General features: G+C 44.1%; 1 protein-coding gene across 2 annotated transcripts in view; it reads right to left on the minus strand.

Moving 5' to 3' along the window:
- Positions 1–5,896: 5,896 nt before the first annotated feature.
- Positions 5,897–18,550, minus strand: part of SLCO3A1 (solute carrier organic anion transporter family member 3A1) — a 132,792-nt gene continuing 120,138 nt past the window's right edge. For both annotated transcript variants that reach the window (XM_071754288.1, XM_071754287.1), the window contains 3 exons: positions 15,811–15,986; positions 13,092–13,156; positions 5,897–8,695 (listed from right to left, as the gene is read on the minus strand). In XM_071754288.1, the coding sequence (XP_071610389.1) occupies positions 8,316–8,695; positions 13,092–13,156; positions 15,811–15,986 (621 nt within the window). In that variant the 3' untranslated portion in view covers positions 5,897–8,315. The remainder of the gene's footprint in view (positions 8,696–13,091; positions 13,157–15,810; positions 15,987–18,550) is intronic.

The raw sequence follows: 18,550 nt of genomic DNA on the forward strand, positions 1-18,550 counted from the left end.
ATCGTCTGGTGCAACCGCTGCCAGTCAGCATCCCACAACGACGCGGCCTGCTGGTTTCAAAAAAACGGCAGGAACAGCCGAGGGGCCCCCGCGCAGGGACACAAATGGCGGGGCCGGCGCTATATGCCACCTCCCTGTCCCGGCAACCCGGGGAAGCATCAGGTACGATTTACAATCTGCAATAGACGTCACGTTATCAACTACGGCCGTCCATGCGATCCCAACGAATACATACGGACCAATACTTCACGAAGATTCTAAGGTTGGTGCTCTGTTACTAGGTCGCTCTTCCTCAGGTCTGGCGGGACTAGTAGTGCTTCCAGGGGTCATAGATGCCGACTCCACGGGGGAAATAAGAATAATGTGCTTTACGTTAAATCCCCCCCTGGTAATTAAGGCAGGGACCCGACTAGCACAGCTAGTCCCGCTTCCAAAACTGGACCTCGGGAAGAACGCTAAAACGGCGAGAGGCAATCGGGCCTTTGGCTCATCTGGAGACACCGTAGTAACCCTGGTACAACAGATGAGATCAAGGCCGATTATAAATGTACAGATGACGATCGGCAAAGAGGTAAAAACCCTCCCTGTAATGCTAGATACAGGAGCCGACGTCACTATCATTAGCAAAAATATCTGGCCTCGAAAATGGAAGCTCATTGCAGCTTCTAACGCCGTTCAGGGGATAGGTGGCGGCTCCACCCCCCTACAAGCGCACCAACCTGTCCAAATTAAATTCCCAGAAGGGCAAGTGGTAACTGTGAGACCATATGTGTTACCCTTGCCCGGCCAGCTTGGAGGGTTGGTTGGTCGGGATGTGATGAGCCAGATAGGAGCCATCCTGACTATCCCTGAACCCACCCAACCCTCCCAAAATTTTCACTAAGGGCCACTGCTGACATGCCGCTGACCCCCAGACTCCGTTGGAAGTCGGATACCCCTGTCTGGGTAGAGCAGTGGCCCCTTTCCAAGGAGTGGCTAATCGTAGCAAATCGCCTGATAAAAGAACAGCTAGATGCTGGACACATCCAGCCGTCCATGAGCCTGTGGAACACGCCCATCTTCGTAGTTCCAAAAAAGTCGGGCAAGTGGCGATTAATACAGGATTTACGGAAAATCAATGACCAGATGTGGCCAGTGGGCGCCCTCCAACCTGGGCTGCCCCTGCTTACCATGCTACCTAGAGGCTGGCATCTTCTGGTCATGGATTTAAAAGACTGCTTCTTTACTATTCCCCTAAATCGTGAGGACACTGCTCGCTTTGCGTTCACGATTCCATCGGTTAACAAAAGTGAACCAGCGAAGCGATACGAGTGGGTGGTTCTGCCACAGGGAATGAAGAATTCCCCGACCATATGTCAATCATATGTGGCATGGGCGCTCGCGCCGATTAGAAATACGATGCCGGATACAATAATTTATCATTATATGGACGACATCTTATTTTGTCAGCAAGCTCCGTTCCCCGAAAACATCAGCCAGGTCTTGACCGATCAGCTCAAGACCAAAGGACTAATCGTAGCTCTGGAAAAAATTCAATGGAAGTCACCTTGGAGCTACTTAGGGTGGAAGGTAACTGATGCTATGGTGAGACCTCAAAAATTAGAGGTAGTCCATTCAGTTAAAACACTGAATGACGCCCAAAAATTAGTGGGCGAACTACAATGGGTTAGACCCATTATAGGTCTCACCAATGCAGACATCCACCCCTTCTTGTCCTTATTACGGGGTACACATCCAGGAGCACTCGTGGATTGGACCGAGGACCACTCCAACGCCTTGAAGCAGGTCGTCCACAAGCTGACAACCGGCTATGCGGATCGGTGAGACGCCAACCACCCCATCGGAGTGTGGGTATGCAACCACCCCTCCTTCCCCTTCGCTCTCCTTATGCAGGACCTCACGGCTACAAGAACATCTGGGGAATACAAATCCAATCCGACTCCTAACCGAGACTCTACAAGATCAGAGTCTATGACCATTTTGGAATGGCTATTCCCTCCCCATACGCCTCAGAAGGGCATATGGCAAAAGACTGAAGTTATAGCACTCCTCATACGGAAGGGACGCCAGCGCTGCCTGGAAGTAGACGGCCAAGAACCAGAGTGGATCAGCATCCCAATCAGAACCACCGACTTTGATTGGATGTTGCAACACTCTGAGCCTCTACAGCTCGCCCTACTTGCTTACCCCGGCGAGGTGCGTCATGATGGCCCAAAACATCAGCGGTTACAGGCTATCAGCCAGTTCCAGTGGCTCGAGCAACCGATTGTCTCGGAGCGCCCAGTGCCTGGCATAACGGTATTTACAGATGTTGGGAAAAGATCCAGACTGGCCGCTTGCGTCTGGAAGGACAAAGGCCAGTGGAAACAGCATCTGATTCCAGGCACCCCCGAGGACAATCTGCAAACCCTGGAACTGCTCGCAATCATCTGGGCCTTGACGCAATGGCAGCAGGTCCCCATTAACATCGTCTCCGACTCCCAATACGCAGTCGGAGTCGCCAACCGTATTGAGGATGTCCTTATTAAGCCAGTGCCCAACAAAAGGCTACAGGAACTCTTCCTATCGTTGCAGCATGCACTGAGAATTCGAACACAGCCATGCTGCATCATTCATATCCGTAGCCACAAGACCGCACTAGGCCTCGGGGAAGGGAATGCCAAAGCTGACTCTTTAGTCAGCTTAGGAATACAAAATCCAGTCTCCGAATTCGCCAAAGCCCAGAACAGCCATTCCCTGTTCCATCAAAACACCAGGGCCTTGAAGCGCATGTTCTCCATCACTTGGGATGAAGCAAAAGGCATCGTCAAAGCCTGCCCACAATGCGCACAATTTGGCCCTACCCTGGGAATGGGTGTGAATCCACGCGGGCTTCAAGCCGGAGAAATCTGGCAGATGGACGTAACACATGTCCCGGAATTCGGAAGACTGAAATACGTCCATGTGACCATCGACAACTTCTCAGGCATGCTCTGGGCAACAGCTCAGACGGGGGAGAAGGCTCTGCACGTGGTCCGTCATCTAACCAACTGCTTCGCTGTCATGGGGATCCCCCAGGTAATAAAAACAGACAACGTGCCGGCCTACACAGGCGCAAAGCTCAAACATTTCTTCGCTACCTGGGTAGTGAAACATATCACAGGAATCCCCCATTCGTCTACAGGGCAAGCGATCGTAGAAAGAGCCAATCGCACCCTGAAGACATATTTACAGAAACAGAAGGACAGCGAACAGATGGACCCACAGACGTGGCTTAGTAAAGTACTCTTTACTCTAAACTATCTGAGCCTAAGCCGCGACTCCCAAGAGCCACCCATCCTCCTCCATTATTCATCACAAAAAGTCATCAGCATGCCTGAAATCCAGATTTATTACAAAGAACCGACGACAGGACAATGGATAGGGCCAAGGCCATTGCGGTTCACCGGGAGAGGGTACAGCTGTGTCTCCACGGACTCTGGACCTCTCTGGGTGCCCAGCAAATGGACACGCCCTGCCCCGACCAGACCAGCACTACCAGCTCCGAACAACGAGGCACCACGCGACTAAGATCTCTGCGTATTGGTCATCTTTTCCCCATAAAAACTTACAAAAAAACCCAACAAAAATCCTTAAAGAAAAAAAAAAATCCACAAAAACCACTTAAAGACAAAAAAAAAAAAAAAAAAAAGGGGGGGGGGGGGGAAATGTAGGCAACAGGTGCCAGGACCTGCCGAGTAATGAGCTCAGTCGGTGCTCAGCCTCACCTGTGCCCAGTTAAGGCTGGCCCAAGTGCGCATGCTCAAAGATCAAGGGCCAATAAAAGGTGGGGCCTGAGACCGGCAAAGGGCTCATTCTGAAGCAGGTCAGCAGCCGTGCTGGTCGAGGCCAGTTCTCTACTGATCCTGTCCTCATTCAGAGCCTATCATCGCTACGAAGTTCACCTCCTGTAACACATATGTCTTTAATAGTTGACAATTCCCATCACCTGCTAAGAATAAAACAAACATTACATCAAGATTGTCCAAGCCTTGAGAAAATACTGAGCCCACCACAAGTGGAACTGCTAGTTACAAGATGGAGTTGCCTTTCTGTCTCCCAAAACCTTGTTTAAGGATAAAAAAAAACCTATGTCCAACTGAGACACAAAGCTGATGTACGTTACCTCCAACAGGTCTCTGGTGAACATAGAACTCTGATGGGGATAGGAAGGACTCCAAATCTTATTCATTCCCTTATGTTTTATTCAGCTTTTTTCCACAAAAAAAAAAAAAAAAAAAAAAAAGTGCCACCACATCTCAGCCTTTTAGAAATACTCCAATCACTTTCCAAATGTCTGCAAACCGTCAGTTCAATTCTGAAGCATTTTGGAGCATGGCTAACTCAGATAATTGAAGCTAATTCATCTCAGCATCTTTCCTTTTTCACCTTCCCAGCAATGTGAGACCCAGCTGAGATTAAGAATAGCAGCACTAAGTAGTACAGTGCATCTTGCTGGGGTATGGCAGTGGTAGAGCCTCTGAGTGGAACTCCTAATGAATGGAAAGTTGTCAAGGGAATTCAGGTGATGGCCTTTTCGGTCCTGCTACACATCCAAGATGTGCTGGGCTAAGTCAGAAAAATGTGGGATTTCTACATGTCTAAAAAGAAGGTTCTGAAAATGCCTCCTCTTGTTCAACAAAGATGCAAAGAAACCGATGGGACCGATTTTAGTGTCACCTGCACCAGTTTTGGGTTGGGGACCCCTTCTGATTCCACTGGGGCTATGCCAAGGTGGTATCTGTGCAAGGGAAAGGAAACCCTAACCTGAAGTCATGCAAGGCAATGGGACAATCCATACAGACTGCTTAATCTCAACTATCTGACATCTCCAACATCCCATTCCTTAGCAGACTGGCATGCAGGGAATACAGTGCTTGGAAATGTCCAAAAAACATTTCTGCTGAGACCAAGGTCTCAACAAAACCCTGAATTTCAATGCCCCTGAATATGGAGAAAAAAAATTCCAACATGGGATCTGATTTGCACAGCTCAGACCACACCCCTGTTCCTGTTCCCAAGAACGGGCATTTTTCTGACTCCATCCTTGTTCATTATTTTCTTGCATGTTTAAGGCAGCTGTGGGATGGAAGCGAAGTGCTGACAGGCAAAGGCATGTGCTGCAATTTGGGAAGTAGGAAGATATCTGAGACTCTGCATTTGTTATTCTATAACAATAATTGGGTTGCAGGCAAAACTGGCTTGTGGTTTTGAAATCAGAAAAAAAAAAAACCAAACCAAAGAGCCTGCTGAGATGGATGAAGGTTTTGATCTGTGTGTTTTCTTTAAACTAAAGCTCTGCTTTTAAACCTGTACCAAAGCACTGACAGTAAAGCCCCTCATCATGCAGGCAGCTGATACACCCTTAAAAAAAAAAAAGAAAAGAAAAAAAAAGATGGGAAGAGAGCTCTTCAGAAGTCACGTTATCAAAAGAAAGAAAACAACAATCATGCAGGGATTTTATGTTACAGCTTTAAAATAGTATAAGTGACCAGATTGAACTGTATTTCTCATATATATTAAGAGAAGAGATTAATGAAGAAAAAAAATAAGTACGTGCCCTGGATTCCTGTTTCTATAACTCCAGTTAAGGCGGGTTTTTGAGTATACTGACAAATCACAGCTCTTACACACTGAGATTTTGTTTTGCATCATGTCAGCATGCTATTGTCCTTCACCTTGGACTTTCAGAGAGAAAAAAAAAGGAATTCTGAAAGGGGTTACAGAATTTCAAGCAATCAGGCTTTTAGAAAGGTTCTATTCTGTGACATTTGTGTTTGAGTCTGAATGTGTGTGTATAGTATAAAATTATGAGCTAACATTTGAAAAGACAGCAATCTAGGTAATAAATTCTCAGAATGAAGCGAACTGCACAGAATGATTTCAAAGGCTTATACTTGACAATTATACATATTTTATGAAACAGTTATGCACCCTGTGCCTTTTTAAAATTCACTGTTTTATGGATGCACTATCTCTATTTTAGCAGACAGGATATACAAAACCAATCTAATGGGCTAGAATGTATCATTTACCACCTAACATAACAATGGCACTGCATAGCTTAATAAATGTTTTTTTCTTAAGCTCCTTCATTAATCAAGTGATTCTTACACATGGCTGCAAACCAAGAATCAAATATATGCAGTTACACTATTTGTCAAGTATTTGGCACAGTGGAGTTTATTTGATACACCCCTTCCCCCCCCCTTTCTTTTTTGCCCTTATTGTTGCTGAACATTTATGCTGTGCATAAATTATGAACACACATGTAAAATCAGTTGAGTGGAAGCAGTTGGATATCCCACACCCATGTTTCAAAGCCTGCATAAGAGCAAAGTCTGCTCGAAGGGTGTTGAACATGAGTGACAAGTTGTCAACCCCTGTTAATTTTGCCAGCCCTGGGGTGTCCACTGCCAGCAATGGACAAGGACTTGGGAAGATCAGCTCCACGCAAGTGACATCTAGCATTAGATTCAACATGCCAGGTTACTTCTTCAAACATCTGCAAGTTCACAACAGCTTCAAAATACAAACAGACAAAAAAAAGAGAGCTTTTTGATTATGATGCTAACCCTTCTGACATTTAGTCCATTGGAAATGGGTCTGGTTCCCAGGTGAAACTCATCAAACACAACCTAGTTGTATTGCTTCCCAGCAGGATTTTTTTTGGAAAAGAAAAAAATGCATGCAAAATAAGCCTGATCCAATGCTTCTTGAAATCAGATGAAAGCTTCCCCATGATATTTGCAGGCTTAGATAAGACTGCATTGTAAAAGCAAAGCCAGCTCTGTTCCTGCATGGATACCTCTTGAGGATCTGAATGAAAATTTCAGAGGTGCTCAATGCTGGCCAGCCTCTGCTCCCATAACCCAGCCTTCCATGGGAATACTATTTGCACATCTAAAGGCAAAACATGGCCTCCAGGAGGCGGAATTATTCCACCTTCCTCACATGGCTTCCACTGAAGTCATCGGAATTTCTCAGGTGAAAAAAAAAATCAATTGTGAGGGCTGCAGGATTAAGGTCAGTATTCTTTTCATCTTGTACACACACACACGCGCGCGCGCATGCGCGCGCTCACACACTTACTTTAAAGAAAACATCCATCACACAATTTCTAGATTGCAAATTATATATATATATATCTTTAAAAACTGGAGAGAACATAAACAGCCTCCTCATACATCTATATATATGTATTCACTGAGTCACATAGAATATGAAAAAAAAACTGTATTATGTAAATCATCATATTATCTATAATTCTCCAACTGACAATTGGTTTTATAGAGACACAGTGCATTCGTTCTTTTTTAAAAACATATTATGTGTCTTCATTGGCTTGGTAGCATATTAGAATGAAGGCGTATGGATAAAAAACGCAGAGGATTAAACAAACCCCTTGAGTCACATTGTGTTTAGGTGAATTAACCAGGGTCCTTCCCCAAACTAGCATAAATAAATCCTCCCTATGGAAAACCGTCAGCGATTTAAGGTTTAACACAGCTTTGAAAATAAGTTGTTTTAAAAAAAATCTTGCTAGAGGACTACACAGACAAGTATTTGGAATTCATCCCCCTTTAAAAATGACAGCACGCTTGGCAAGTGTGAGCAAATGTCTTGAACTTTACTGGGTTTGAGAGATCCAAGCTATTCACAGCCAGCCACAGAGCTGTGAGCTGTGAATATTCCTCAGCTGGAAGGACTCGGATATCTCTGACAGCACTGCTCACCACCTGGAAGCTTTCCAGCAGCCTTCAAGGTATTTATTGTGGCCTCGTGGCTGGTGATAAGAGTGCGACTGGTGGAACAACTCCAGCACTCTTTGCCATCACAGAGTGCAGGGGGATTGAGCAGCACCCAGACCCTTCAGCCCATGCTGCAGGGCTCCACATAACCCTGGAACCTCCTTTGCAAACACAAATGCCTATCCCAGCATTGCAGTTACCACCTTGCCTTCTCAATCCCTCGTGCCCAAGCCTGTCCATTTGCCAAGCTCTCCAATGAACCCCTGCAGATGCCCTTCTTGGACGCTCGTACTGTCATCAAAGGGGCTGGTACCCAGCCACAGCAGCTCCCCTCCTTCTCCATCACCCTGCAGGATTTTTCACAAGTGATGCTGTTAAAAGATGCTGTTCTCAAGAATCCTGGCTGGGTCTGACTTGGAGGAAAAGACCAAAGTTTCCTGTGTTGCCATTGTTGTTTTGCAGTTGTGTTTCTTCATTCTCACTCTCTTCTTTCTTTTATTAAAAAGGACCCTTGTATTATTAATAAAGTTCACCCCTCCACAATCACTATAAAACAGACTCCATATTTTCACACCACTCGTGATCTTCAAGGTTATAGATAAATTTTGTCCTATGTGATTGATTTTGGGGCACCGAGTCCCGCCCCAGATTGTCTAGTGTGAGAGTAGAGGCAAAAAACTCACTAGTGCTGAGCCCACCTTCGTGGCTCTTGATGTACCTTTTATAGTTTTTCCTCAAGCACTGCCAGGTGGTTGTGTACAAGATGAATGCAAAAGACTTCAGGGCTATAGCAATACTAACATAAAGGTATCTATAGACCACGTTATCATACAGTGCACAGGCTCCTTGCTCGCCACAGAATGTGCTCCAAAACAGACACGTGGAGTCAATTCCAGCCCCAAAGATCAGTGGAGGTGGGATAAAACCTGTCAAAATAAGAGAGACAAATCACATTTTTATGATCCTTATGATAAAAGAGAGAAGATGTGATTGCAGTGAGCAGAGAGGATACTTTATCAAGGTTAATGGACCCAGCTGCAGCCTGTGATTCTAATTTTTTAAGTTCTAAACCAAAACAAAGTCCATGGATGAGTTTTCACCATGGACTCCACATCTCTCGAAGAGACTCCTGCTGACCCCAATATGCAGAGATGATTTTACTCAAGCTTAAGTGGCATTTATTAAGCTTCTCAGCTGTCTAATGAGACTAATGAGTGGAGAGGAAATGAAAGAGGACAGCCTTGCGTCTTGTTCCCTGTTTAGCTATTGGAAATTCTGGACTCTGGGGTGTTCACCTGAAGGGTGTCATAGAAGGTTCATAGTCTGAAATCATCTGGGGCACTGATGTCTAATTTTGGAACTTTACCTGACACAGGAGAGGACTTTCTCTGGGTCTAAGAAAAGCAAGCAATGGACTTAAATAGATGCCAAAGATGAAATCTGAAAAGAAGGGCAAATTTCAGTGCACCATTAAAGGAAATATCAGAGCTGGATTCTCTCACAGCCACTGCAGCAACTACTGAGGATTGTTTGCCAACCATGGTTTGCAGCAGAGCTGCAATCTTAAAGCAAAGTAATCACTCCAATCTAATTTAACTAATAAAGGCAATGTTTTTGCCCTCTGCTTTTCCCTGTCCTACAGGGACATTGTAGAGGCCCTCCCCATTTCACATTACCCCAGCTGTGGTTAGGACACCCACTTTCCAGCTTTGCATTTCCCAGCAAGTAAACATGCACCAAGAGTGCATTCAGAAGATGTGGATGTGCTACATATGAAAAACACTTCTTTTCCTTCTGCTGCATTTATGGGAGAAGGCTGGGAGTGGATAAATCCTGGAAAAAAAAACCCTGATTGATAATATCATAAATGTGGGTTAAGAAAGCAATTGCAGGAGAGAATCAGATCTATCAAAACTCCAGAGCAGGTGCTCCATTCATACGTGCTGTGATGCCTAAGACTATAAACACGTGTAACCAAACAGGCACAAGATCTGCAGTTTCTAGACAGAAAAGTGTTTGATCTTGAATTCAGTTTCATCATTAACCTGGATTTCCAGGCTTAAAAAAGATAACTTCCTTCAGCTTGTCATGAACAAAGTAGTGACATTCCTGACATCTTCACTGTTCCCTGTGGTAACTGAGATGTCTTTATTTTATTTTGTCAATGACAGAGCTCTGCAGATTTTGTTTGATGTTCCTTATATGTTAATAAATGCAGATGTTAAGAAAGGCTATATGGGCTTTTGGTACTCATTTTAACCAGTCATTAATAGCACAAATGTAGTAAATAAAAACAGATGATAGAAAAGCAAAACACACTTTTCATTAGAAACACTAGTTTTAGACAGCACATCTGAAAACCTGGTTATCTTCTGGAAAAGTGTGAGTGCCACCTGCCTGTTTGTCATTTCAGTGACTGGAACTTCCAGACTGGGCTGGTTTTACTTCTAAGTAAAAATATGCCTTTTCTGTCAAAACCTATGGACAACCACACACTCAACCTGGAATTTAAAAATTCAGCTGGGCTCTTACTAGAAAAAAGCAAAAAGACTCTACTGCTCAATGAAGTTTCTGTGCCCAGGGCTGTATTGGTGCTGAATGCCAGCTCAGGGGTAACATCCAGACAGGGCAATGCCTGAGGAGGCAGGAGCCACATGCTTTCTGGACTAAGAAAAAATGAATTTGGATCATAACTTTGAAGTGTGAGCTCCTCCCTACTTGTTAATAAGCTGAGAGGCGTTGATACAAAGCTTTGGAGATGCAGAGGCTGAACTTCAGGGAGAGCTATCATCCCCATCTGCTGGCTTCAGCTGGCTTTCCAGGTTTTCAAGATAATCTGGCCTAGAAATTTCTCTGCAAAATACTTGAGGCAGCACCTGTTTCATCAAACTCCAGAGCTACACCTATGTGAATGCAGGCATGGATGTGGAAACCTTAAAGAAAAGTACATTACAAACTTGTAGTAATCAGGAAATATTTTGTGTCATCTTAACAAAAGGAGAGAACAAGGGATTCAGAGTGTTTCAGTGCTTAGAAACTCTGAGGCATCCATTGCAAATTGGAAAGTCCGCCTGAGAGAGAAGGACTGTGGTTTTGTGGTTTTGTCACTTGGGAATAACAGAGAGAAACAATATGAACTTGTAGGAAAACCAAAAAGAAGTGTCCTAGTAAGGAGAGCCTTACTCATTGAGCTAGGATGCACAGTGAACATCATCCAGAACAGATCCATCTAGGATCTTACAGGTCCAAACTTTTTGTCATTCCAGACATTTCCATTCTGAACCTTTGACTCCAACAGGGTTTGCTTTACACTCTTCTCTGAGAAACTGCAGTAATGTTTTTATATGAAGGCACTGTTACACTGCCCTCTCACAGCAAAATTCCTGTGGAATGAGATAACATATCCAAGAGGATACCGGGAGAATTCAGTTGTGTTTCATGTTATTACAGTGAATATTAAAGAGATTCAGTCATGTCTTACCTCTTATTGCAAAGTGTTGCAAAAATTTCTGCTATATATATATATATGTATATATATTTCATTGCAGAAACTGCAGGGCTTTATAAAAAAGGTGCTTCTGTCTTACTGAAATATATTAGCTAGGATTGCACATCCATGTCTCATACCTCCTGTATTTAATACTCTCCTTTGGTTCAAGAAGCAGCTATTATCACTCTCTTCTTAAGTCAAAATTTAAAGGTGAACTGAAAAGCTTTTAAAATAAATCAGTAAAGCTATTCTCACACCTCAGGGTGCTAAAGGCAAGATTTGGATACCCTTGCTCTTACTGAAAAGTACCTCTCTCTTCATTTTCCGTGGGTTCAAGATACATTGCTGACATGCTTCAGGATGTATTGTCTTATTTCATTGGAATTCTTCAGTGACAGAGCAACATATAAAGATTTAAGTTTAAATTCTTACTATGGCTTCTCTATCTGGGGGAAAAAAAAATCTATTCAATTTAGGCATACATGTCTGAGCCTAGGTTTGGAGGAATTCAAGACGCTGCTGTCTCAGGAGGATTCTCTCTTTTGAAATGAAAAGAGAAAAAAATATCCCCCCTTAGGTATTTCTTTGTTTGAAAACAACAGCTCACAGCCCTCCTCGTCACACACATCCCCCTGACACTCTGTGTTCAGCCAGAGAGAGCTGAAGACAACCCAAAACCCAAGAGCAGCCCCGACAGTTAAAGAAAATGCTGTCTTTGCAAGGCTTGAACCAAAGCTGACCCAAATCAACCCAGCAGCTTCCCTTTGAGCTATCTGAGCTCAGAAGAAGATTACTTGATGAAGCTTACTGTACGATTGCAGCTACTTCACCAAAAAGCAACAAAAATCTAATTGGCTTTAATATAAACTGCATAAACTGGTGTGGGTCCAGCATTTCCTTTCAGCTAATGGGGAATGAGATGTTACAAAAAAAAGGTAAATTAATCAAGTGAGTTATTAAAAGCAATGTATGGCACTCTGGGATTTTTGGCCTCTTAATTCCTAGTGCCTCTCTGGATCTAGGGGATGGCATTTTATGCTCCAGCTCATTTCTCTGAGTCTGGGAGGGTCATATATAGAAGACAAAAAAGTAAATTCAACCCTACAACACATGGAAACCTCATATGACCCCACACAATGATGGACCAGAGAGGATTTATCCCTGAATCACTGAAATTAATGAGCTGAAACATAGGAGCTTTAAAATAAGAGCCATTTCTTCAAAAGGGGAAAAAATTCTCCACCCAGAAACAAGAAGCAGACTCCTAACAGCCCAGTGTGTTCCTATTAATTCACATATGAAAGGCACATCCCATTCCAGAGGAAGAGCCATATGCATTTTAATGGATTATTAACCCACAGGAGGACACAAGGACTCAGCCTGTCTCATTTCACTGTTTCCCCTTCCAAGAGACCTGAAGGAAGTGAACAAGCATACGGTGTAACGGAGGTCCTGTCCCTCAGCAGAGGATGAAAATGCACATCCCTCTACTTTGGCAGTCTCCTATACAGCAGTAATTTTGCAAGCTGATGACATGTTAATAACAGCTATAGGAGAATAACTGGTTGTGTGGGACCATGCCTGAAATGGTCATTTCTCATGCAACACTGCATTTTCTTCCATTAGCACAATTCATATGGCAGGAAAAGTGCCTTCAGGAGCCTTGATGTGAAATCCTATGTAGAGAGTGGTTGGACCTTCTTGCATCAAAAGCCACTCATGACAACCAGGCCATTGTATGGAACAAATATCAACTTTGGGCATGCTAAAAATACAGTATTCTGTGAAGGAGGAAAGGACAGGAGAGAAGGACATGAAATTTTTGTACATACCTAGCAAACGAAGAAGAAGGAACAGCACCCCCAAAGCGTAAGACTTGAGTTCGGGGCTCACGGTTCTATAGGGAGGAAGGAAGGAAAGCGTGAAATTGATTATTCTTGTTCTGCTTTAATTAACATACCCCCTGGCTATCCTATGCTGTCAGCCAAGATGCCACCACCACCTCTTCAAAAAATCATTAATAGGGTTTTTCGTCTCCCTTTGCTTGAACTGCCTAAAGCCCCAAAAGCAATTGCATCAGTGGCAGGTTCAGGAATTTAGCTAATCCATTAATAACACCAGCTAATTTTGTCATTGGATGGGGACAAATGAAATTCCCACTGCTGTGAATCATCATTTACAAGCTCCCCACCATGCTTTCAAGGTTCCAGATGTTGACAGCTGGTGGGAGAGAAAGCATTTTGTTCAGAGACTTCCCAGACTATGGAGAACAACAGAGGAAAGGAAGGATGATGGAGCAAAAGGTTCAGTCAGTCTGTTAAACCAAGCCTCCCAGTGAGGATGTGCTCAAGACCAGTTTACATGCCTAGGAGTTTAGCATGTGATTTTTCTTCTTTATACTAGGAAGAAAATGTTTGTGCTGCCTTTTGCTACAAACACAACCCACCCTACTGCATTAGTGTTAGCCTTCAGAGGTGCTTTAAAGATAATTAATGGCTTTCTAATTTGCTTAGCTCAAGGATGCTACTGGTTAAAGTCATCCTTCTTGGGGTAGACTCAGCCTTTGGAACTTCAGAAATCATTACTCTGGTCTTAAGGCTTATAATACAATTTTATTTCCCACAGTATACAAAGGCTGAGAAAGCAGGACAGCAATTCCTTTATGAACAGATTCATCACACAGTGATTAATGGCTTGACTCAAGTAGGATTCTATAGTTGGGTGGGAAATGAAGGAAAGAGGAGCATTGGAATTTATTTTACAGAAAAAAAAATATTATCATGTGAAATAGTGGGTTTTTAGTCAGTGGTGCTGTCCACCAGTTTACCTTTTTGTATTTAAGACTCAAACCAATCCCTATACCTTAAGGAAGGGTAAAAGTTCCCACCTGTAGACATCTCTTTCTCACCGACTACAGTGGTGAATAAATGGCTTGCCTACACAAGACGTTTTGTTTGTAGACACTGAAGTTCATTTTTAAACTTACCACAGGAGCTGCCCGTGCCAACTACCATGGACCAACTTATATGCCAAAACTTTCTTTTAGCAATCCAAGCAGTTACAGAAGAACACAAGGCAGCAGAGCTATTCCCTGTACACTTTAGTAGCTATCAGTGATTCTGAGGTGAGCACAGTTACTAATTTGGATGTGTGAATTGTTTATTTCCTACAGCTGTGAGCTGAATATTTTTAATATTCCCTTCATTTTTCTTATTTCCTTGTATCCTGGCTGGCTATTGGCTTATCTCATTTGAAGTGACAGTCAGACGTCTCCACTCAGGATCCTACATGTGCTGGCAGCTCCCCTGAACACAGAACTCTTCAAATTACTTTTGCCACAATATTTATCACAAGAAATTTGATTTCCCTTTAGCTACTGTAGATGCAAAGAGAGAAACAAACTAGTAGTGGAATATCTCATTTTGTATCCTGCAGGGAGACATGCCCTCACAGAGCTGTTCTGACCAAGATCCACTCAAGAGTGTGTTTCTAATGCAGACCTTGTTGATTGAATTTTATTGGAATTTCCAGGCAGCAGAATGGATCTACTATTTATGCCTCTGATTATTATTCTCAATAAGTGACAGCCTGGACAGATAGGTAAGTCTGGATAAATGTGGGTTTAGATATATGTGTTTATCATAAGGTGAAGTGCCCTATATGTCTGTAAATAACACAAGGTCAGTTATTTGAATAAGCTGCTTTTGCCCATCTATTCATATTGGCTAATACAAAAATGTCCTTCAGACTTTTAAGTTCTTTCAGTTCTTGGACTTGTTCCAAAGTGAGAGAAGTTAAACTCTAGCCGGGGGGGTATTGACGAAAGCCAGCCTTTGCTGCAGACTTTCACTCTTCCATGGTTTCCAAGATCTCCATGCCATCTCTACAGGCACCTTATCAAGCCAGTAAATTCTGAGAACAGAAGGAAAAGGGGCAATTCTGCCCCTTTCCTAAGGCACCTGAAATGTCCTTACTACCTGGACTGGAAACTGAACTCCTCTATTTCGCTTCCCATGCTAATCCCAACCCTGGTAAGAACAAGACTGCTACCTTTCTTTCCATCATCCCTGCAGAGATCTTTTCTGTTGGCAAGCCCAGTCCCTCCTCACCTGCATTTGACAAAAGCTGTACTAGAGCAATCCCCATTTTCTCTCTAGCAGCTCAGTGCTGGAGGCACTGCCCTCAGTGGGGCTTTACCATGAGCAAACCAGGTGCTACCAACCCAAATAGTGGCTGACAGACAAGATAATTTAATTGACACTTGAAACAACAGGGCTGAAACTTTGGACAGAACTGCTGGGGCTTTAAAATCCCCAATTCCTGCCTGCACACCAAGGCAGTGACATTGGAGAAAAGTCTTTGCCTGTAGCTCCTCATTGCCCGAGGACGTTACTGAACCTCTGCTTAAGCCAAGGTCACTGATATGGGGGCACGCAGCCAAAAAGGCAGGAGGTGTGTGGGACCCTTGGCTGCCTGCAGCTCCCCCTAGTCCCTCCCACCCCAAAAGCATCCCCCAGTGAACTCACTGGTTCCTCCCATTGCAGGTCCTACCTGATGAGGATGATGACCGACGGCGTCTGCGCCATGGCCCCAATCATGCTGCAAACGCACATCACGCAGAGGAATGTCAAGAAGGCCTCTTCACAGCCAGGGCTGGGACACTTCCCAGGAACAACAGTGGCATTTTCGGCAGGGACCGAGGTGAGGCACGAACAGCCACTGAGATTCTGGGGAGGAGCACAGGGGTTAGAGCAGGTCCAGGGAAGGGCAGCAGGGCTGGTTAAGGGACTCCAGGACAAGTCCTGTGAGGAAGGGCTGAGGGAGCTGGGGGTGTTTAGTCTGGAGAAGAGAAGGCTCAGGTGAGACCTCATCACTCTCCACAACTCCCTGAGAGGAGGTTGGAGCCTGGGGGGGCTGGTCTGTTCTCCCAGGCAGCTCTCAGTAAGACAAGAGGGTATGGGCTTAAGCTCTGCCAGGGAAGGTTTAGGTTAGATATTAGGAAAAAGTTCTTTACAGAGAAGGTAATCAGGCATTGGAATGGGCTGCCCAGGGAGGTGGTGGATTCTCTGTCCCTGGAGATTTTAAAGAAGAGACTGATGTGGCACTCAGTGCCATGGTCTGGGAACCACAGTGGTTGTGGATCAAGGGTTGGAGTTGATGATCGCAGAGGTGCTTTCCAACCTGGATGATTCTGTGGGTTCAGAAGTGAGCACCCACCCTGTGTAACCAGGACTTGCCAGCAGCAGCAACAGCTCTGAGTTCTCCAACAGCTGATTAACTAACTCTTAAGTGTGTATTTGAGGAGGGTTTGGAAAGGATTTCAGAAACATGTCAGCTCTGATGCATGCTACCAGCAAGTGAAAGGCTGTCCCCTGGCTTGTTTCTTTTCTTCTTTTCCTTTCAAGTCTTTCCCATAAATGTCACTTCTACAAAATTATCACCCAAGTTATACTCCTTTGGAGGAGAATAAAGAAACAATCTGTGTCCCTGTGACAAGGAAGGTCTCCAAATTATGGTTCTAATTACTGTCTTATTTACCTCCCTCCTCTTGGCAGTTGCAATTAAACTGAAGTACATTCAAAGCAGGTAAATCTACAGCCCTCTTGTTGGCTGTGGCTTTGGTGTCTGCTTCCAGTTCTCTGAATCCTGGGAAGGAGCCACCCACGATGGGTGCTGCAGCTCACAAGAGCTGAACTATCACAGCTTGGTGGCACAGACACTGCTGGACTCAAGTGTACTACAGGCTAATAAATGACATCTGGTTCAGAGGGTATGTGTTGAGCTAAAAGCTGAAGTCAGGCGAGATAAACTTTATAAATATGTGATCAAAAGGAGTGTAAAATGACTGCATTTTTCTTTGATCTCTCCAGCCAGCGTGGAATGTGAAAGAAGCTTTGCTTGCCAGTCACAGATTTAGGGATTTTTATATTTTTTTAATTTCCCACTTGCCCTCCTGAATCTCTAAGTGAAGGATGTCAGTGCAATTAAGGAACACAATACAACCATGAAATCCCTTAATGAATACAGAACGAAGCAATCATAAATGATTCATGGCTTGTCTTCATCAACCTGCTGGGTTTGCAAGTCACATGTTTGTAAGAGGAGTAACACCATAGAATAAAACATTGAAAAACAACTACACCTCCTCCCTCTACCCCATTCAAGCAGAAATTCCTTTGGTTTTCTGCTGGGGTCCCCTTAGGACCAGACAAAAACACACTTTCTGGTTCACTGCCTTGAAAAATACAGAACTGTGGGGACACTATTCCAGCCTTTCTGACACCACTTTTTTTTTTTTTTTTTTTTTGCATAGGAGTCGAATTATTTTCTTCCAAATAAGTAAACAGAGGGCAAGAGAGACTGCAGCACAGAACTCCAGGGGAGCTGGAGCAGAGATGCAGGTACCTTTCTGGCTGCCAAGCAAGAATTAACATAAATTCCAGTGCTGTGAGTAAGAAGCTGCCACCTGAAGGCTTCTACATGGTGATGATTATCAACACTGCAGTGGTGTTTGCAGAGAAGCAACAGGAATTTGTAGTTCCCAACTCTTACTGCAGTGCCTGGATACAGCCCTGTGGGTTAAAACCCATCAAAGTTCAGGAAAGTACATACCTGCACAGAAACATCCTGGGAAAAAATTCCACAACAAACATACAGAACTGGCTGCTGCTTTCCCATGGGCTCTCATCAATGGAGAGCAAGTACCTGCTTCTGGCAATGGTGGGGCAGATTCTTCTGCCACAAGTGTGATTTATTATTAACCACGAGGCTCATCCCCACCTCCATTGCCTGAAACTTTCCCCTCAAGTCTTCCCTTTTTTAACTGTTTTGCATCAAACCAGCATGAACAGTTTGTAGCAACTACATCTGCTTGCTTAGTGCTGCACATCATCCTTACCTGGGATATCTTTGATCTTTTATTACTGACAAGCTACACAACTTGCAGACATCAAAAAAAGGAAACATCAAAGATGGAGTTTCACCCTTGTCCTGTGGAGAGGCAACTTTTTGCTACCAGTGCCAAATTGGTGCAGACTGCCTTGTCTGCAAGCCCACTGTGTTCAACCACACATCAGAGCCTTCCTTTGCCCAGCAGCTCACACCCCCTGAGTTTCTGTGTGCGAGTGGAGCCACAGAGATGCAAGATTTACATCTTTAACAGCTGAATTACCAAAGCAAATTACTCATGTTTTTAATTACTTGGTTTTCTAAACCCTGGTTCTGGCAGAGAAAGGACAGGCTGGTACTTCAGTACAAAGCCATGACATCCCAGAATGGTAATGCCAGGCAG

The sequence above is a fragment of the Heliangelus exortis genome, chromosome 11, assembly GCF_036169615.1.
Source record: "Heliangelus exortis chromosome 11, bHelExo1.hap1, whole genome shotgun sequence".
In the NCBI taxonomy this organism is placed as follows: Eukaryota; Metazoa; Chordata; class Aves; order Apodiformes; family Trochilidae; genus Heliangelus; species Heliangelus exortis.